At 39.9% G+C, this 21846-nt stretch overlaps 1 protein-coding gene across 1 annotated transcript; it reads right to left on the bottom strand.

The window, feature by feature from the left end:
• Positions 1–2536: 2536 nt before the first annotated feature.
• LOC131190716 (cryptic protein-like) lies at positions 2537–8630 on the bottom strand. The gene is made up of 6 exons (XM_058168071.1): positions 8608–8630; positions 7886–7935; positions 7627–7803; positions 5440–5554; positions 5243–5349; positions 2537–2670 (listed from the first exon to the last, which is right to left on the bottom strand). Exons 1-6 carry the CDS (start codon positions 8628–8630, stop codon positions 2537–2539), a joined length of 606 nt encoding a protein of 201 aa, XP_058024054.1.
• Between the last annotated feature and the right edge of the window lie 13216 nt (positions 8631–21846).

Consider the following 21846-nt stretch of genomic DNA (forward strand, 5'->3'; position numbering starts at 1 on the left):
GATTCAATTCAGGAACGGACAGAAATTGTTCTTAAGATTCAGTACATAAATTTCATCTATGCATTTCAGTATCAAAACAACTGTTGAACACCCAGGCAACTAACTATACAGATCTTGACCTGATGTATTACTGTCTTGCTGTTGAAGTAATTCCTCATATAAGCATTATCTCATATGCAGTAAAATCACTCAAGACTTCTTTCCGGGCAGATACATTCTGCATAACTGTATCCATATGGGAAGTTTTGTGAAAATCTTTCTGAAAAATCAGCAATCCTTTTTTTTCTTTATCGCCCTTCCCTGCAAGTCAAGTTTTCTACTTTTTAAATCAAATCTAGGCTTCTTGGACCAGAGTAGGATGGCATCTTTAAAAAAAACCCAACCTGAACTTGGTTACTCCAGTTATGTAGGCATGTTTAATACACAGTGCTTATTGAAGATTGCACTGGCCTATTCATGTTTATCCAAATGTACCAAAATCACTGCAAATTTGATGAATACAGTTGCAAAACATTTTTTTTGGGGTGTTTGGGGTGTGTGTAGTGTTACAGTTCCAAGAAGAATCAGGTGCATGTAAGGAGCATTACAGGGCCATGGAAACAAAGCAAGTATAATATTGTTCCAATTTTTCAACTTGGAGGCATTATTTTTTTAAAAAGACATGCATGAGGAACTGAATGTATGACACATTGATCTGTTAACTTTGACATTTCTCATTATGTAATAGAGGCTAAGACTATAATTGAATGGAACCATGTATCAAATAACTATCAAATTAACTTACACTAAAGATTTCTGACACAAGAAGAAATCCATGCAGTCAACTGGATTGTTACATGTAATTTCCATATTTTCACCAACCCAAAGTTAATAGCTCTTCTCCTGTGCTGGCAACATGTGATCTCTGGTACCCTCGAATCAATTAGGACTTTTTTTTTTTTTTTTTTACAAAAACAGGTAGGAGACTGTCATTTCTTCTTTTTTTCACCTTTAGAAAATATATTTGTTAAGACCTCATTTTTACAGGCCTCTAGAAATCAGTCTTGCAAGAGGCAGTTAAAGTTCCAATAAGTTATTCAGGCTTCATGGTCCACAAGTTGATCCTCTGGTTTGCTTTTAGCATGTAGACAAGAAAACCAAACATAGTCAAACATGTTGTGTGAACATGACAATCCATATGGTGGTTTGGAATAGAATGGATTGAAACGAACTTCCAGAATATGAGATTTTACCTCAGCTAGAGAGAACTGAAACATTTGCCTTTTATGAATTCTGATGTAAACCTAATAGATCACAATATATTAATCTTGATTTACAAGCCTTTATATTTGCCAAATATACCAATTCTTGACTCCAAAGATGCATTAAAACACATTTCATTTAAAATTCATGCTTAGAGAAAGCAATTAGAAATGAGTAATTTATATTAATATAAATGTGTAAATTATATTAAATGTACACTTCCGTTCAGATATTTTGAACAGAAATAAATAGCTTCTTGTCTTTAATATTATATATTAAAGCAGAAAATATAGCTGATGTATCAATGAACACATATAAAAGTTACCTGAATCAAAAACAGACCAATTTACACATTCCTAACAATGTAATAGTGATGTAATGTAACTGATAGAATAGTCTTCTTGTAAGAAACATTATAAAGTTGAAAAAGAGGAACCGCTAATAAATTGTTGCATTTACAGTTTGAATATACACTCATAAAGAGAGCTAGACAGACAAACTATTTGAAAATATTTTAATGTCATATAATACCTAAGTTTTCTTCCACTGGAAGAATCAATATTACAACAGATAAAAGTTTTATACTGCTTAAATCTGATTCAAACAGAAGTAGTAATTGTGCAACATTAATGTATACTAGTTTTGATTAACAATAACTTAACCTTTGGTTTAACGTGGAGCTAATATGTGAAACACCACTGGTGTTTTTGGTTAATAATTGGATGGGAGAATACAAGAAACCTTCAGGGGAGTAGAGAGGCTAGTATGGGAAGTTGGGGGGAAAATATCAACTTGGCAATTAGAAATTATTTTCATAGCGCCACACAAAAAAAGGAGTATATCTCTCAGGTGACTAGGAATTGAGCTCACTTAAAGATTTTGGTTTTACTTTTCATTGATGCAGATTTGTTTACAACTAGGCACAGAAGCATTCTCAGTGTGATGCTCTTGAAATATCTTGGACTGCAGTTTTTAATATGGGAGCCGAAATTCAACTTTTGGAGGGGCAGCAGAAATGGCAAGGCTGAATTAGGTCTTATACAAATCCTTAATAGCAAAACATTTGCATTTTTTTCCTCCTTGATATTATCTAGCAAACACTATTGGAATGAGGCAATTAAGGGTGATTTCACCATAGAAATGTTAACTGGAATTTTATGAAAAGTAAATATGCTAAAGCATTCCTGTTAAACAGGTAAATAAATAGTAGAAATGCAACAAGAGTCTTTGTTTCTAGCCTTCTCGCAATCTGCAGATCCATCTGCAGGATTTCCAGTCCAAATAAGTGAGAACTTCAAAGTTGATAGAAAACCTTTGTGCTGAACCAAGTGAAAAAGCAGCCTAGTAGAAGAATAAGAAAGCATATTGTTTGCTGTAATCTTGGACAATTTGAAGTTAAATAGATGAATTCATCTTCTTTATTTAAAGCTGAGGAAAAAAAGGGGGAAGGGCTAGTTAAGGAAATCTGCATGCAAATTCTTTCAACAATACTTAGTAATTTCCGCTAAGCTCTTCTGGAAGTATTTAAGTAAAATACTAAATAAGACAGGATAGAAGTCAATGGCTGTTGAATTCTCAGAGGAGAGGTGCAAATGGGACCCATAGGAGCCTTTGAAACCAATTATTGGTAACCTATCTGCATTAATCACATCCCAATCAAAAGTAAATACAAATCACTAGTTAAGAAGCATTGCCAATAAAGAGGATTGTACTTCTTGGCCCTTCTGTCCCAGGTAAGGAAAACAGAAAGCAAAATGAGATTAACACTTATAATTTGTTGACAAGATTCCATCAAATATTGTACTGGAACTCACCAGCAATCACGCACATTCCTAACTTGATTACCAGAAGCAAGATTTAGATTAAGAAAATTGGTGCTAGATAAATGGCTTACAAAAATGTTACATCATGATAGTATTTTTTTTAACTTTTGTTTAACAATGATAACATATTGTTGACTAGACATTCCAACAGATTTTGTTTCGCATAAGGTGATTTGAGACAGCCAGTTTGGTGTGGTGGTGAAGTTATCAAGTTGGAAAGAAAGTTGGTTCTGGTCCTGCGTTAGGCATGAAGCTAATTAGATAACCTTGGACAAATCTTTCTCTCTCTCAGCTCTTGGAAGGAGGCAATAGCAAACCATTTCCCAAAAACCTTGCCAAGAAACTTCAAGGACTGGTCAAGAGAGTTGCCAGGAGTGAACATTGACTTAAAGGCACACAAAAAAGGTGTACTGCTTGACCTAATAACTGCCTGAACTGACTGTATGACTGCTAATACAAAATTAAATGATCCCATTTATGAGTGCACTGATGTTACCTAGCTTGGATAATGATATTCTACAAGAAAACAAGCTCAGAGAGCACCAAGGACCCTTGATTTCATTCCTGAGCTACAAATATTCTCCTTTATTGATCTCATTTATTTAAAGTAGCAATAGGATAAATGTGGTATGAGACAAATTCTTATGTAAAGTGTGTCCTCTCTCTCCAAGGTTTCTGTGCCACAACAGCTGCAGCAGAGACAGAAAAATTAACAAGTTCTCTTGCAAGAAGTCTGCTTCATCTGATGAATGTTTGCTTGTGATGTTTGTAAATGTAGATAGGGGAGGGGGGAAGTGGATGGTTTTTAAATGAACAATTGCAAGGAATATCTAGAAACATCACCTCAGTTATATAGAAAAAGAATATTCTTAAGGGCTTTTTGCAGACAAACTCTCTCAGCATAGGAAGCAGGTAATGGCAAACTACTTCTGGAATCTTGCCAAATAAACTGCAGGGATTTTTCCAGGAAGTTACCAAAACTGACTTGAGGGTATTAAAAAAAATACTCTTCCCCTACCTCTACCCAGGTTTGGGAATGCACAGTAAAAAAAAAAATAGTGCACTTTTTGCATATAAATAGAAGGTAGGTATGAGTAGATCCTTTTCAAACTGAATTGCCCAATGTATAGTGAAAAGACAATAAGGTATTTGAATTTGGGAGATATACTGTATAACTACCTTTAAAAAACAATGAGTACTCAAGACCTGAAGGGATCATTATGATAATTGCTTCTCTCAAATACAGATAGTCCTCGACTTACAACAGTTCATTTAGTGACTGTTCAGTTACATCACTGAAAAAAAGTGACTTGTGGCCATTTTTCACATTTATGACCGTCACAGCATCCCTATGGTCACATAATCAAAATTCAGATAGTTGGCAACTGACTCATATTTATGACGGTTGCAGTGTCCTGGGGTTCATGCGATCACCTTTTGTGACCTTCTGACAAGCAAAGTCAATGGGTAAACCAGATTCACTTAAGAAACACGTAACTGACTTAATAACCACTTTGATTCACTTAACAACTGTGGCAAGAAAGGTCATAAAATGGGATAAAACTCACTTAACAAATGTCTCACTTAGCAACATAAATTTTAGGCTTACTTGTAGTTGTCAGTCAAGGACTGCCTGTATTCATGTAGAGCGGGTAGTGACTTAGGGAGGGATGGCTCTAAAAATTCAGTCCTAGGCCATCAACTATGAATTACTGTTTACAACATCTGAGAAGGCCCTTTCTTGTGTAAACTTGATCTAGAAGGTGTGGCTACACTAAACCCTCTGAGAAGAAAAAACACCCCATTGATATATAGACAAATGCTGTGACATTTTAGAAAATGTTTCATATAAAGTGGATATATAGAACAAAAGCGCTACCTCAACAAGCTTACAGAAATCATATTTGGATTTTAACTCAGTGAGACAAATTCAACAATTGAAGAGTAGCCCATAAGAATTCATGTATAGCTTCTCCTTTAGTCTTTTGCAACGAGAAATACAAAACTACCGACATCTTAAAGGCTGACAATTAAATAACCTAAATTTCACTGCAGAATAATTTATACTTTATAAATGTGTTCATGTTTCAGATATAGGACTCTTGATTTCTTTTCTTTTCTTTTTTATTTTTGCATTAACTACAGGCATATTTCCTCCCAGTGATGTATCTTCTTACCACAATTTTGTCTTTGTTCAGATAAACACTTAAGAACACCATAAGCACATCGACAGAGCTGGCAACTCTTCCATATCCATTCTCCATGCACCAACCGGCCACAGTTGCTGCCAATGACAAATCAGAAGATGCAACCTTATTTCCAAGTTTCATTGACAAGCCACAATCACCCCAAAATTTAAGTATACCTTCTTTACCTTTTCCGTTCATCATGCTCGCAGTATCTGCCAACAAAGTATTGGGGGCATGCACAGAAGCTGCCCAGAATACAAGTTCCTCCATTTTTACAACAGTGCCGGTTAAGGGTCCGACCTGAAAAATGAATAGCCCATAGTTGACAAAAGAAACAGACTTCTTTGAACCTTCTTTTTCACTTGCTTTTGCCAAGTCTTCCTAGCTGCCAAAGGCCTGGTTCTATTGGCCTTAAGGGGACCATAAAATTAGCTGCCTGTTAAGGCTGTTTGTTCAGCTAAGCCCAGATTGTTTAGATAAGGATTAAAAGCAAACTGCTAGAGATTACTGCATGGCCAAACATCACCCCATGACTTGTTCTACTGCAGAAGCTTCATGTCAAACTGCAAATTTCACTCCAGCAGAAGGCAATAATAAAAGTACTCGCTTTTGAAAATAGCAGTATTGATATTTACCCATGGAAAGAAAATAAACATTATCTTTTGCTCAATGTGCAAAGATTTATCATTTTATTTTAGCTAAACTGTGCGTTCAAATAAAACCATTCATACATACGTATATATATACATATATATCTATTCTATATCGATTCATGTTTAACTATAATAAAAACATTATGCTGCAATCTGCCTATCTCCTAATTTGCTTGGCAGAAAGACTTATTGCACATGGAACTGTAGAGCTGATGAATATTTTTTTTAAGGTCAGTCCTAGATAAACGGAGAGATCAACATTTCCCAAGAAGTAAGCAACTGGATCTTACTTTTTGTCACAGCTCATTACAGAAATGGTGCCGGAAAAGTACAATAATTTGTCACCCACATTAGATTTCCAAGTGAAGAAACATAAGAATTATAATCCTAAACATCCAAAAGTCTTAGGGTCTCTAAACACATAGAGGATTAACTGCCCATAGAGCAGCTTCTGGGTATTTATTTTTAAAAAAATACACCGCTGGCTCGGTAGAATATAATTTTTTAAAAAAGTTTTTTATTTTTATGTTTAAACAAACAATACACCATTAATTGTTCAGTGTGTCATCTGAGTACATATTTTTGGGTCATCATATTCCTCCTTTACCATCCTTTTTTTGCTACTTTTACATTTTAATTTAATTATTACAACATTTCCCCAAATTTCTTCCATTTATATTAATTTTTATTATATCTCATCTCCATCCATTGATAGAATTGCCCCCCTATCCTGTCTTCCTTTCCCTTAATTGCCAATGTTAATCTATTTCTGCCCATTCCAATATTTTCTTAATTACTTCTTCCTCTATAGGAATTTTTTCCTGCTTTCCAATTCTGTGCAAACACTATCCTCACTACAGTTATTACATGTATAATCAAATATATATTTTCTTTATTATATTTCTCTGGTAAGATATCCAATAGGAACAGTTCAGGTTTTAAATCAATATGTTGTTGTATCATTTCCTCTAACCATGTTCGAATTTTTACCCAATAGTTTCTCATTTCTGGACATGTCCACTACATATGGTAATAGGATCCCAGTGTCTGATGGCATTTCCAACATTTAGCTGATTTATCTTTAAACATTTTTGCCAATTTTTCTGGTGCCATGTGGCTCAGTAGAATATAACTGAGTGTATATAAGGATTGTAGCTTATAGCACAAACCTTAGTAATATTATTTACAAAGGTTTCATAACATTTTGGCCAGCCCCCCCATGCAGTGTAAAGCCAGGCTACACCGGATTGCAGTTGAACTTTGCAGAAATTCTACTGACCAAAAAGACAATGCATAAATTGAATAAAAAACAATTTTAAAAAATCTCATTCTACCTTGTCTATTGTCCTGGGCAGATAAGAAATTATTTTGGAGAAACAGATTTTCCAATGGACATACTGTATGTCCATTTGTGATGTGTATTTATTGCATTTTTATTGTAAAATTTTACCCTTACCACATTCCTCAGAGGTGGGCAAAAGTAAAACTGAATGCTTGCTCTAAAGATCTCATGTCTAGAATTACAAAATGACTATGGATAGGATTGGCTAATATATTTCATGGCAGAACAAGGATTTGAACCCAGGCCTCTCTGCTAAATTCCTGTTAATATTAACTATATCAGTGGTGTTATGGGCAATAGATTGGAGAAATTTGTTGCTATAATAAATTCAGATATCAAGATTTAGGAAGCACGTAAGCATAAAGAAAGTAACTTACTCTCTGTTAGCCCAGTGAAAGGTACAATTGGTCTCGAGTGGATCTGCTTTTTATACTCGGAGCTGTGATTCATAACACTGAAGACTTTTAATGTGGTGGCTCTCTCTTTTGCACTATGCTTTTGAATAATGTCATCCACTTTTCCTTCAGGGTCAGGAGTATCATCTTTTTTAAGGCCTGGTGGGATGCAAAGAATGAAGAACCTAAGACCATTTTACAGAAAGCAAAATTGGAACCAAATAATGGGAAAACTACTCACTTTCTCCAAAATTAATATTCTGCAAAACCAGAGCGATTGTTAAAATAAACCTGGAGAGACAAAGAATGCACAGACATTAGTTCAACATGAAGAAAGTACTTGTGAGAAAAGGGCATTCAGTCCACCCCAAAAACTAGTACTATTAAAATTCATTGAATTTTACTACTGGATAATTATATTTAGGAAAGCAGATTTAATTACAGACAAAGCAATCTGATGCTAAATATTCCTTGTGTGTCCAATCACACTTGGCCAATAAAATTCTATTCTATTCTATTCTATTCTATTCTATTCTATTCTATTCTATTCTATTCTATTCTATTCTATTCTATGCTTAGGACAAAGTAGAGTAAAGCCAAATTGAATTGTCTGAGACTTCTTTCTAAGAGCAGCACAATCCTAGGGTATGGATATGCCACTACAGCATGAAACATTATTATACATAGTTATAAGAGCCCAGCTAAATAGTTCTATTCTTTTCTTTGTTACTGAGATAATTGCTTCAAAGTCACATTTGTACTCCTGTTACCAAAGCAAAGCACTGTATTATAAAAAGACAATAGCTCTGGAAATTATATTTTACTCTCACTAGAGCCAAAATGCGCAATATGTTATATCTCTTGCTTCTACACGGATTACAATTTTGCCTTTGTCTATATAAAGAATAGAAGATGCATGACTGAATACAACTCGATTATAAAGGTATAATAATGCAAACTTACCTGGTATTTTGCCTCCAATACATTTTCTTAAGATGTTTTTCTCCTTCAAGCCCACTTCAGTTCTAATGCTGTTTCCAAGGAAGTGTGGTCCAGACTGCTCACCCCAAAAAAGGCTGTTTCCCCGTGATTAGATGGACTAATATAAGGAGAAGAACCTTTTTTTTTAGCTGTTTCTCATTTCCTTCAGCGGCACATGCCTTCTAAATCTAGAAGCTCTTCTGTAGTTAGATTCTAAAGTGGGTTAGTTCCTACCCCTCCCCTCCATAAACACATCTTGCTGGGGGAGGAGCAATCTTTCACCCACACAGCAGGAGGTTGAGTTTCTCCTTCCCAAGGAGTCTTCTAGCATTGGTCTTCAACTAGTAGGTTGGTACTGATAAATTGCCCTATTTTACAGTATAAAAAAGAAGAAGAATAATGGACCACTGCCTGTGCCAATGTTTCATTCTTGCTTACATTGAATTTTTAAGAGCAGGAGAGGAAGGTCAAGTACAAAGGAGGACAGGGGCTCTCAGCACTTTTAAATTGTGGAATAGTCTACAGCAGTGGTTCCCAACCAGTGTGCCGCGGCACTAAGGGGTGCCGTGAGATCTTTTGAGGGTGCCGGGAACTTTTGAGCTACGGAGATTTTAAATATCTATTTCCTTATAAGGGTGCCGGGAACTTTTGAAAGGCTTTCCAAGGGTGCCTCAAACAAGAAAAGGTTGTGCCTCAAACAAGAAAAGGTTGGGAACCACTGGTCTACAGGCAGGTGAAGCTTACTATGCAACAGAGAGAACATAGAAACATCATTTTCTATGTCCTTGTAAAAGACTCTTTGCCACTGGTTATCATAGAGATTCAGAAAGTTACTCCAGAAATTTACTCCAGATGTGATAATAAAACATGCCCATCGTTTGGTCATAGTTCTGAAAATGGTGACATGCTTTTTATCAAAGTAAAGGATGGCTCAAAACTTGATTATTTAGCCATCCGGTTTTTTAATAAATACGAAGTGTTTTAAAAACACATGTGGCTTGTCTTTTAAAAGGAGTTGCATAAAATATAAATTATGAACTCACAATTTTTCTGCACTTAAGAAAAACACACCAGAAATTGAACTGATCCTGCGCTACAATCGAAAAATGGATATAAAATTTATTGTCCTGCCTCTTTTGTTTCTATTTCAGATCACTGAGTCTCTGACATCTTGAGATTTCCCTTGGACCATGCCAGAATAAGGGAGAAACAGCTAAAGAAGAGTTTAAGAAGGTATGCAGACAAGGAGGGATTAGCCCTGGAGAGACTGAAGTTCAAGTTGTCCCTCAGCTATGGAAGCTTACTGGATGACTTTCAGCCAACCACCACTCAAGAACTACCTCGTAGGTTTCCCATATAAACTATCTTGAACTCCAAGAGAAAGTGTAGGGTTAAAATTTAACACATGTCATGGGAAAACAGCAGAGCATGTTTGTGTTGTGTGTAGCTACAGGTATGGAAATGCTCAAAGGCTTCATTTTACTTGTGATTGAAAAAACCAAACTGCCATTTAAGAAACAGATACAGACTTAGTTCACCCTCTGTATTTCAGTAGCTTTAAAATTCAATGTATCCTCAATTTAACTTGGGAAAACTGGGACTGAGACTCTGGGCATCATTTCAATAGGAACAACTTTCCCATAGTAGAGTTCTGTCCGATGAATTATACTTGATGCATCTACAGGTAACCCTCAACTTACAATGGTTTGTACTGAAAAAAAAACTTATGACAATTTTCCATATGACTGTTGCAGCATCCCTGTGATCACATGATCTAAATTAGGAGGTTTGGCAACTGGTTCCTATTTATGACTGTTGCATGTGATTACTTTTTGTGAATTTCTGACAAAGTCAGTGGGAAAGCCAGATTCACTTAACAACCGTGTTATTAACTTAACAACTGCAGTGAGTCATTTAACAACCATGGGAAGAAAGGTCTTAAAATGAAGAAAAATTCACTTAATAAATGTGTCGCTTAGCAACATAAATGTTGGGCTCAATTGTGGTCGTACGATGAGGACTACCTGTATTACGTTGCATAGTCTGTTCCCCAAATTTCTAAAATAGTCACCAATTGAAAGATTCCATTCTGGTTAGTTCACCTAAACAGTTGGTGGTTAGACCCAATGAATACATGGATACATGGATACAGAACTCCATGGGAACAGCACACATATTTTTTAAAAAAATATTAAATTTATATGCCATCTCATCTCACATTCAGAGTATAGCAATGATTGAGAGACAGAAAACATGGAATTGATTCACCCAGAGTGTACAGTTACGTGCTTCCAAGTCTCTTTCATTCAAAGAAAATAAGTGAATAGAATAGAATAGAATAGAATAGAATAGAATTTTTATTGGCCAAGTGTGATTGGACACACAAGGAATTTGTCTTGGTGCATATGCTCTCAGTGTACATAAAAGAAAAGATACGTTCCTCAAGGTACAACATTTACAACACAATTGATGATCAATATATCAATATAAATCATAAGGATTGCCAGCAACAAGTTATAGTCATACAGTCATAAGTGGAAAGAGATTGGTGATGGGAACTATGAAACGATTAATAGTAGTGCAGATTCAGTAAATAAGTGAATAAGTGAATATTTTCTACAACACAATTCAGATTGTAACACATCTACAAAAAGCAACAACAGTAAAATGAACAAAAGGCATTATTAAGAAAAATAAAACTCTGCAAGCTATAAAAAGGTGCATCCCAACATAGCTAATATTGTTAAATGCCTTAAATGTAAAAAGATACAGTCAGTTGGGGGAAGGGAAGCAGTTATTTTTAATGTATTTTACCTTGCAATAGATTTTTACTATATGAAGGCAAATTGGATACTTAAGGAAAGATACAGATCTCATTAGTTCAGATATTTTACATTTGTTTCTGTAATTTGGTAATGTAAATACAGGTAAATATTTGTTCAGTTCTTTGAGGATCTCAGGTTTTGGTTGCTGTGATAAGTTTAAATCTATTTTACTTTTATTTAATAAACCATTCTAGCCTCAACTGTCTTCTCTTCGAAATAAAAATAAGATTGAATCACTTTATTTCGAATTTTTGAGAATCGGATAAGATAACGGGCACAATTTCATTTTTAGAGAGCTAATCATGTAAGCCCTTTGCAACAAAACAACAAAATCTTGCAACAGTTGAAGGTTAATGAATATGGCATATATTCCCCTGGGTTTCCTCATTTTCCAGAAGAATTTTATGCTCAATTGGCAACTAAATATGCAGTAAATGGAATAACAATCTCCAGTGGGATCAGATGGCAATGGAATGCATAAAGTAGCCTATTGTATTTAGGAGACAGTGCTAGAAGCACCAACATTTTGGAAATAATGATCAGTTGAATGCCCACATTTCCCTAGCTACATGCATCTGCCAGTTGATCAGCCAAATCATGAACTAATGAAATGGCATATAGTCTAATGATTCCTAGCCTTTTCCATTTCATGGACCACTCTAGTTTCCATTTTATGGACCACGAGTGAAAACTCGTGAGGAGCACTATGGAAGCTAGATGATGGTAATTTGGAGTTCAAATAAGATGTTACGATGTACAGCATCATAACTCAAGGCCCGCAGGCTGGATCTAGCCCACCGGGTGCTTAGATCTGGCCCATGGAGCCACCCTGGAAACAGCGAAGGATTGGTCCACAGTGCCTCTGTCAGTAAAAACAGAGCTCAGGAAAGGCATGCACAGCCCTCCCAGGCCCTATTTTTGGCTGTGATGGGCTCCTGCAGCCCTCTGCTAGCAAAAACAAAGCTCCATTTTCACTGGCAGTGGGCTTCAGGAGGCCGTCACGGCCGAAAACGGAGCTGAGGAGCCCATTTTTCACTGGCAGAGCACTTGGGTCACCATAGGCGGCCCGACACGAGTGATGCCACCACCCCAACCCCCCAAGGTCAAACACAACCCTGATGCAGCCCTCAATGAAATTGAGTTTGATACCCCTGATGTACAGTTTGACAGTTCCTCAGGGATTTAAGAAAAGAATTAATATATTCTAATGTACATTATTTTGAGAATGAATCCTTTTAAATTGTGGGTCAAGTATCTAAGGCATTCATAGGGTTGGCATGTATAATTTATATAAAGTAGAAAAATAAGTTCATGAATAAACATGCATACGATTAATGCACAATTCTTAGATTACAGTCTGCTTAAACTTTCACAATCTGTGTAATTACCGCTCATTGAGAAAAGTTGATCATCCTTTTCCATCACTGATCATTTGAAAGGAGAATGATCAGGATATCTCAATGAGCGGCAATGACACAGATTCTGAAAGTTTAAGCAGAATATAATCTAACGATTGTTGAGGGAAGTTTGATTAGGTCCATGTATCCCTGCTTCTTAACGTCTGTAGACAGTTTCTGTATTTTGCTACCTATCATCTTAAGAAATATAAAAACCGAACTCTTTTCAACATTAAGATATGCATTTGCCCTTCATCATAAAATTGAAGAGGCAAAGCAAATGCCGTGTCAGAATAGTTATTCGTTTTCAGAAAATGTAATCTTTCTTTAAATGCCATTTCTGAAATGGATATATTTCTAACACAGACCTCAGTTCTATGTCAGCAGCAGAGAGAGGCAATGTTAGAAATATGAATGACATGTCACACCTCATGCCATTTGTTTAAGATCAGAAGTTTGCCTTAAGTGAAAGATCTAATGGTTCGGGCCACTGTAAATCAACTGAGAAATATTTCTCACCCTCTTGTCATGTGTCTTCCTCTGCTCCTTCCTAAAAGAAGGAGTAGGCAATATGACTACAGATGTGTTAAACTGTTTTCTTTCTCTGACCTGGAAGGAGTTTGTCATTAGAATTACTGAATAGCCTCCAATGTTTGATGTCAAGAAAAGTCCATCAGGTCCCAAAGCTGACCGCAAAGTAATGATATGCCCCTTCCTCATCCTTCACTTTTATCAGTCCTCCTAAACAAGATAAGATTGGAAACTCAACTCAGAACTGACCCTAGAAATGTCATTTTTTTTTCAACAGAAGACCATGGCAAAATTTAACAAGGGAAAATGTCATTCCCCTTCATTTAGCAATAACTTAATGGACCACAAGATTGCCTGATGAAAATATTTAAGGGTAGAATTTATATTTGTTGAATTAATTTATTTATTAATTTCTTTATTTAATCATATTTTTATACCGCCCTATCTCCCAAGGGACTCAGGGCGGTTTACAGCCGAGTAAAACATAAATATAAATACAAGTTAAAACCCCAATTTAAAAAACTTATTAAATACGGCCGAATATTAAAACCACAATAAAATAGTAAAACCCCATTAAAACCAAATTTAAAATTTAAAATTCTAGTCCAGTCCTGCGCAGATAAATAGATGTGTCTTAAGCTCGCGGCGAAAGGTTCGAAGGTCAGGAAGTTGGCGAAGTCCTGAGGGAAGTTCGTTCCAGAGGGTGGGAGCCCCCACAGAAAAGGCCCTTCCCCTGGGCGTCGCCAGCCGGCACTGCCTGGCTGACGGCACCCTGAGGAGTCCCTCCCTGTGAGAGTGTACAGGTCGGTGGGAGGCAATTGGTGGCAGTAGACGGTCCCGTAAGTATCCCGGCCCAATGCCATGGAGTGCTTTGAAGATAGTTACCAAAACCTTGAAGCACACCAGAAAGGCCACAGGTAGCCAGTGCAGTCTGCGCAGGAGAGGTGTCACATGGGAGCCACGAGGGGCTCCCTCTATCACCCGCGCAGCCGCATTCTGGACCAACTGGAGCCTCCGGATGCTCTTCAAGGGGAGCCCCATGTAGAAAGCATTGTAGTAATCCAGACGAGATGTCACAAGAGCATGAGTGACCGTGCATAGGGCATCCCGGTCTAGAAAGGGGCGCAACTGGCGAACCAGGCGAACCTGGTAAAAAGCTCTCCTGGAGACGGCCGTCAAGTGGTCTTCAAAAGACAGTTGTCCATCCAGGAGAACGCCCAAGTTGCGCACCCTCTCCATTGGGGCCAGTGACTCGCCCCCAACAGTCAGCCGCGGCTGCAGCTGACTGTACCAGGGTGCCGGCATCCACAGCCACTATGTCTTGGAGGGATTGAGCTTGAGCCTGTTTCTCCCCATCCAGACCCGTACGGCTTCCAGACACCGGGACAGCGCTTCGATAGCTTCGTTGGGGTGGCCCGGTGTGGAAAAGTACAGCTGAGTATCATCAGCGTACAGTTGGTACCTCACACCGAAACCACTGATGATCTCACCCAGTGGCTTCATATAGATGTTGAACAGGAGGGGTGAGAGAATCGACCCCTGTGGCACCCCACAAGTGAGGCACCTCGGGGTCGACCTCTGTCCTCCCGTCAACACCGTCTGCGACCGATCAGAGAGATAGGAGGAGAACCACCGATAAACGGTGCCTCCCACTCCCAATCCCTCCAACCGGCGCAGCAAGATACCATGGTCGATGGTATCAAAAGCCGCTGAGAGGTCTAATAGGACGAAGGCAGAGGAATAACCCCTATCCCTGGCCCTCCAGAGATCATCAACCAACGCGACCAAAGCCATCTCAGTGCTGTAACCGGGCCGGAAGCCGGACTGGAACGGGTCTAGATAGACAGTTTCATCCAGGTACCGAGGTAATTGACATGCCACCACACTCTCTACAACTTTTGCCGTGAAGCGAAGGTTGGAGACCGGACGATAATTACCTAATACAGCTGGGTCCAGGGAAGGCTTCTTGAGGAGAGGTCTCACCACCGCCTCTTTCAAGGCGGCCGGAAAGATCCCCTCCAACAAGGAAGCATTCGTAATCCCCTGGAGCCAGCCTCGCGTCACCTCCTGTGTGGCCAGTACCAACCAGGAGGGGCACGGGTCTAGTAAACATGTGGTGGCATTCAACCTCCCCAGCAACCTGTCCATGTCCTCGGGAGCCACAGGATCAAACTCATCCCAAACAGTCTCAACAAGACAGCCCTCCGACATCTCACCTGGATCCACCCAATTCTGATCCAGACCATCCCGAAGCTTTGAACATCATTAATGTTGATTTGTAGTTCGATTATTACCTAAAAGAAATCTCCCATGTCAACTTGACTGGGCTTTCATCAGGCATAATAATTGTCAGTAGTCCTATCCAGCATAATCAGTGATGAGGGATTATGGTATTGCAAAATTGGGCTCAATTTTGGTTGTAAATCACAATGCCATTATATGGTTCAGGACTATATAATTCAGAATTCAGAAGCTGTTTCAAGAAAAATTACAAGTAGAATAAATATATTAAAATTTGGTGTAGTTTTAAATTCCTTGGTGTTGTTTTTTTTTCTTCACCAATAAAATAACATGCCTTGGAAGATTACATGATTTCAATGGGCTTTAAACAAAGTCTAAGAATGTTAAATTCCCCAGTGGGCTGAATGAAAGGCAAGGGAAGGAAACTAAATCAAAACCTTAAAAAAAGCCAGCTTAGCTATTTACCGCTCTCAAATAAGGATGAAGGCTACAGATAAATGGAATTGTTTCTGTCAGCCTTAGTCTTTTCAGTTTGCTGAAAGTTGTAAATTTGAAAACAAGATTAGAGGTGATATATACAGGAGCAACAAAAGGATTTGGTAAGAATCTATTCAAATAGAACCAGAGAAAACTGCTAAAGAACAAGTTAAGGTTTACTTGAGAATTAGCTCTTAAAATTGCTTTTCCTCTTTCAGGATAAAGGAACTGACTGAAGGCTAGCGCACTTAAGAGACAGGGATTGGTATCACCTTACCAGATTTTAATTGTACTTATTAAATGATAGCCAAGGAGTTTATTTTAATCAGCTGAATTTGGGGAACATAGCCAGCTGGAAAGAAGGTGGATGTTGCTGTCAAAGAAAAATACAGGTTCAAGAATTAGATTACCCAACAATGTTTGCATTTTGGTTTTGTGCAAATTTATTATTGAACTGTCTTTAAATGATGATCGTGACTGGAGGGTGAAAATGAATGGCCACACATGCACACATTATCATCTTGATGAGATCTACAGTTGCAATGGACACTCATGGTAGCAAACCTACTCAACAACTTTCCTTCTCCTGTCACTAATTTCAAGAATTCCCCAAATGATTAATTGGATAAGATAAAATGAGAAAGAAAACAACACAGAAGGATTAAACTCCCATTCCTTCAGATTGGCAATATCAGTGTAGTTATCGAAGCAAGACAATCTCATCATTACATCATAACACAAGCGATATAGCTCATGAACTTCCTGCATTATCTTTAGATTGACCTCGGGCCTCAGCTACTGTATCAGTCAAAGTAAAAAATCAGAGTGATTTCTAATACTGCCCTTATAGAAAATGTGTTTCTCTTCTTCTATATCAACCTTGATTGCCCACCATCACTTTATCCAACTTTGATTGCCTTTCATCATGGGCAAAGGTAATAGCTTCAGCTAATATAGGTAAATAAATTTACCTGAAGGTAAATACAATCTTAATCTTCCTAAGACTGATATCTTCCAGATGCCTTAAACTATCATTCCCAGCATTCTGACTGATTATGCTGATATCACTGATCACCAGGACTGGAAATGAGTTGGGAATTCTGGGAGTTGAAGTCCACACATTTTACAATTACCAGTGTTGAGGAACATTGGGTAAGGAAATCTAAACTTCCTGCTTAAGAGAAGTCATAACTTGCTGACTTTTCAATCCCCAAAGCTATCTTTTACTGTACCTAATTTCCATTTATTTTTCCCAGGTATAAAAGAAAAGTGAGTTTCATGTTCTGTTCAGCATAGTTGTATGCATGCTTCCATTTATTTTATAAACCTGTTTTTCATATCTAACTTCCCCCCCACAAGAGTTCAAAGTACCTTTCACAGGTGTTTTGATTGTCTTCCTTTGATCCTCATAAAACAATAGCATCCTGTGAGAAAGATTGGGTTGTGAAAAAGCAATTTAATTTCCATGGCTAATAGGGGACTTGAATCTGGGTCTACCTCATGTTAATTCAATAACCTGAGCACTAAACTATGCTGCCTCTGATTGCAGTTTTCAGATAATGGGTTTTTTTAATTCCAACTTTTGCAGTCCCTTCAATTCATAAGGCCAAAACTTCTTTTTGTTTTAAGGCATTTAACTTACATATGTTGCAAGAAACAATTAATACAAGCTATTGTGTACAATCACTTTGAGATTCCATTGCTCCCCCACTTCCATCTTAAACAGGGAAAGTTTGTAAAGTTATTCACAAATTATCAACATATTTGCCAACAGGCAGACATTCATGTTTCACAGGATTTCTACATTGTTCAGAAAAGCCCTAAAGCCAAACTCAGTACTTTGGGGAGGGGAGGAGGGATCCCTTTAAAAAACAACCTTACATTTTTTTCTAGGAGGAGGAAAGAAAGGGGGATTTTTGTAAGAAAATAATTTTTCCTCTTGTGGCTGTTTTCAGAGTGACAGCACCAAAGTGTTTATCAGGAACATTTTGCTGTCTTCTCCCAGCCAACATCAAAATGTATACTTAGGCCAGTTAATCTCCCTCTCCTCCTCTCTCTCTCTGTGACATGATGCAGGGAATTCTGGGAGTTGAAGTCCATACATCTTAAAGTTGCTAAGGTTGAGAAACACTGATATAATGGTAGTACCAGCCCTGTATTTGTTCAATGGCTGAAGTTATGAAAGCCCTGAATGAATAGAAGTTCATTCAAAATAATAGGTCCTTGAAATTACAATCATTGCACTGCCCCATGGTCACATGATCAAAATTTGAGCACTTGATAGTGTGCCCACATTTATGACTGCAATATATTCTTCAACTCTTCCCCACTTGCCAATTGCCCTCAACTGCCAGTTTGGCTATCCTGTAGTCCCTCCTGTGATACTGCCCTGCCCTGTACCTCATGTCTCAGTTGGGCACATCATGTCACCAGCAGGAAGAAGATGAGGAAGGTCAGATGGGGGGAGGGAGAGATAGGCGGTGGCTGCGGAGTACAGAGCAGCCAAAACAGCAAAGTGTGTTGGAAGAAATATCCATCTGGGTTCAGTTCCAAGTGGGGAAAAAGACACTGGAAACATGGAGACTGCTTGGAAAGATGGTTTAATGGTGGTCAGGAACACATGGCTTGAGTTCCTGAACAGAAAAGGAATGAGAAGCTGTGCGCGCCCTGGCTTTATGCTTTCTCTGAGCTTTGAACTTCCTGGGGCACAGGAAGAGTATCCTGATTGGTTGTCAGACTCCCAGGGGGTGGGGGTCTTAGCTAGCCTTGCTGGCTGATGTAATCTTCCCAGGTGTCATGTGGTGAGTTTTTGTTGCTAGATGGGTCCTATTGTGTTGCAAATGATGATCCATTGACAAAGGTGGGGAGAATGAGTTTCTACCTTTGACCCATTGACAAAGGTGGGGGGAGTGAGTTCTGTCTCTGACCCATTGACAAAGGTGGGGGGAGTCAGGAAGCTGCTTTGTCTTTAAAACATGTTTCTTCATTTCTCATCCAGGGAAATATATTCTGCCTTTTAAATATTTTCTAAAATGTTTCATTGTTCTAGGAGGGGGGTGGGTGCTAGCTTCCTACAGGTGCCAGGTGGGGGGGGAGAAGTCAGATGGGTATGGGGCAGAGGTGGGTTTCAGCAGGTTCTGACCAGTTCTGGAGAACCGGTAGCAGAAATTTTGAGTAGGTCGGAGTAAAAATTCTGATTGGCCTTGCCCCCATCTATTCTCTGCCTCCCAAGTCCCAGCTGAGGAAATAGGGATTTTGCAGTATCCTTGCCCTGGAGTGGGCAGGGAATGGAGATTTTACAATATCCTTCCCCTGCCATGCCCACCAAGCCATTCCCACCACGCCATGCCACACCCACCAAGCCATGCCACACCCACCAAGCCACACCCACAGAACTGGTAGTAAAAAATTTTGAAACCCACCACTGGTATGGGGGGTTGAAATAGAGGTCCATGTGGCAGGCCGGGGTAGTGTGAAGTCCTTGCCTAACAACTGCAACTGATGCAGAATTGCTAAATGGCTGTGTAATGTTTCACCTGAGGACTGCTTCACTTGGCAATTCCAATCCCAGTTAAGATCATTAAGCAAGAACTACATGTATTCTGTTCTACAGCACCCAATCTAAATGGCACTCTTAAGGGTCACAAGCTAGTAGAAGCACTACCTTTAATGATCTGGTGATCAGCAATGCTAGGTGTTATGTATTCTTGTTTGTACCTTTAAATATTTGGGCGGGAAATCAGCACGTTGCTGATTGGACGAAGCCGCCAGTAGAACTGTATAAAAGGAGAGGTTTTTCCCCAGCCTGTTGCTGGGTTCACCATATATTAAAGAGCTGTTGTCACTACCCTGGTCTCCAGCCTCGTTACTTCCAGAACTTAACAGTCGCAACCAAGGTGGGATCTCGAGGCTAAGGAGAACCAGAACCGAGCTGAAGCACGATAGACCCGAACCCAGCAAACACAGGGCAGAAAAGCGGAGATGGCCAGTTACACTCCGCCCGCACCGTTTGACCCGGCTAAAGAGAAATGGGGAACGTATATGACCCGTTTCGAAAGCTTTCTAGAAGCCAACGAACTGCAAGGAGTTCCAGATAACCGCAAAAGGGCTTATTTCTTAAGCCACTGTGGTCCGGAGGTCATTGATATCGCGGAAGCCCTGGCAGAGCCAACGCCGATACAATCGGTGTCGTGGCCAACTCTACAGACTTTACTAAAAACCACGCGCCACGCCGTCCAAATACGTGCGGCGGTTTGAATTGGAGAGCGAAGGCAGATGGAGGCGAATCCATCGGTGACTACATGGCGCCCTAAGGAAGCGTCCAAGGACTGCGGATACCGCGACCTGGGCGAGGTGCTCCTCGAGCAACTCATCCGAGGTCAGAGACATCCGTTTGCGGCGGCTGCTAGCAAAGAGCAACCTAACGCTGGCCACGCTCTGGACGAAGCCAGAGCACATGAAATGTCCACCCAAGCGGCGGAGACACTGCAAAGCCTGTCCCACCAAAGGCGAGCGTGAAGCCAACTCCAGTGCACCAGGAGGAGGTTCAGACCGAATCCGGCGGTGAAGATGAGGAAGGGTCTGCCGAACCGAGAAACGCAACAAAGGGGACCGAGACGAATGCGGAAGCTGCGGTGGTCAACACCAGCGCCAACGCTGCAAGTTTAAGGACGCGACATGTCGGCGGTGCGGAAGAAAGGGCACCTAGCTCAAGTTTGTCGAGCGCCCAACCTTCCGCCGAAAATTCAAATCGGCCAATCAGAGCGCGGAATCGGCAAGGCGACCCGCGATTGGCTCAAACAAAAAAGGCGCGAATTCAAACCAAACGACTGTGGTCATAGGCCACGCCTCGACCCGAGTGGAGAAGAAGATCTTCACCAAACCAAAAATAGTGGGAGTACGGTGCCGGCTTGAAGTAGACACGGGATTAGCGATCACCATCATGTCCTGGGACACTTTGGCGAAGTCACTGCCGTCAGTCGCGAAGCGCCACCTGCAAGCACAACGGCTACGAGTCCACGACTACCAAGGGAATCGCATCCCTGTTCGAGGGACCACCTCCGTCCGAGTCGATGCACGGACCACACAAGAAGACCCTGCCCATCACGATCGCCGAAGGGACCCTGCCCAGTCTGTTGGGACTAGACTGGTTTCGTGCCCTGGGCATGGGAGTGACTGGCATCTACAGAAGTGACTGTAACCTGAAAGACATTCTCTTTAACGAGTTCAAGATGTCTTCAAGGACTGCCTGGGCAAGTACAAGGGACCCCTATTTCCTTCAACTTAGACCCCAGGTAGCTCCCATTAGGCTTAAGGCGAGGAGAGTCCTTTGCCCTAAAACCAAAATTGACAAGGAGCTAGATAAGCTCATAAATCAGGGATTTTGGTGCCAGTCGATCACGCAAAGTGGGAGACGCCAATCGTCACCCCGATAAAACCAGACGGGTCAATTAGAATTTGCGCTGACTACAAGGCGACGCTTAACAAAGCCTTACAGAAAAGCGCTTACCCGGTTCCCGTGGTGCAACACTTGCTGCACTCTTTGGGGCGAGGGCAAGTCTTTGCGAAGTTAGACTTGGCCCAAGCCTACCAACAACTGCCCGTGAGCGCCCACAGCCAAGCCCAAAGGATTGTAACGCACGAGGGGGCCGTGAAGTGCACCGGATTGCAATTTGGGGTGAGTGTGCCACCAGGGCTGTTCCAAAACCTAATGGAACGACTTCTGCAAGGGCTCCCAGGGGTAGTTCCCT

This window comes from Ahaetulla prasina, chromosome 2, assembly GCF_028640845.1.
Source record: "Ahaetulla prasina isolate Xishuangbanna chromosome 2, ASM2864084v1, whole genome shotgun sequence".
NCBI classification, from domain to species: Eukaryota; Metazoa; Chordata; class Lepidosauria; order Squamata; family Colubridae; genus Ahaetulla; species Ahaetulla prasina.

Excerpts from the sequence above, each read along its gene's own strand:
- LOC131190716 (XM_058168071.1), bottom strand. The coding sequence starts at position 8,630 with ATGTATTGGAGGCAAAATACCAG. Across the intron at positions 7,804-7,885 it reads GAATATTAATTTTGGAGAAA|GCCTTAAAAAAGATGATACT; the intron begins GTGAGTAGTTTT and ends GCATCCCACCAG. Across the intron at positions 5,555-7,626 it reads TTTCACTGGGCTAACAGAGA|GTCGGACCCTTAACCGGCAC; the intron begins GTAAGTTACTTT and ends TTCATTTTTCAG.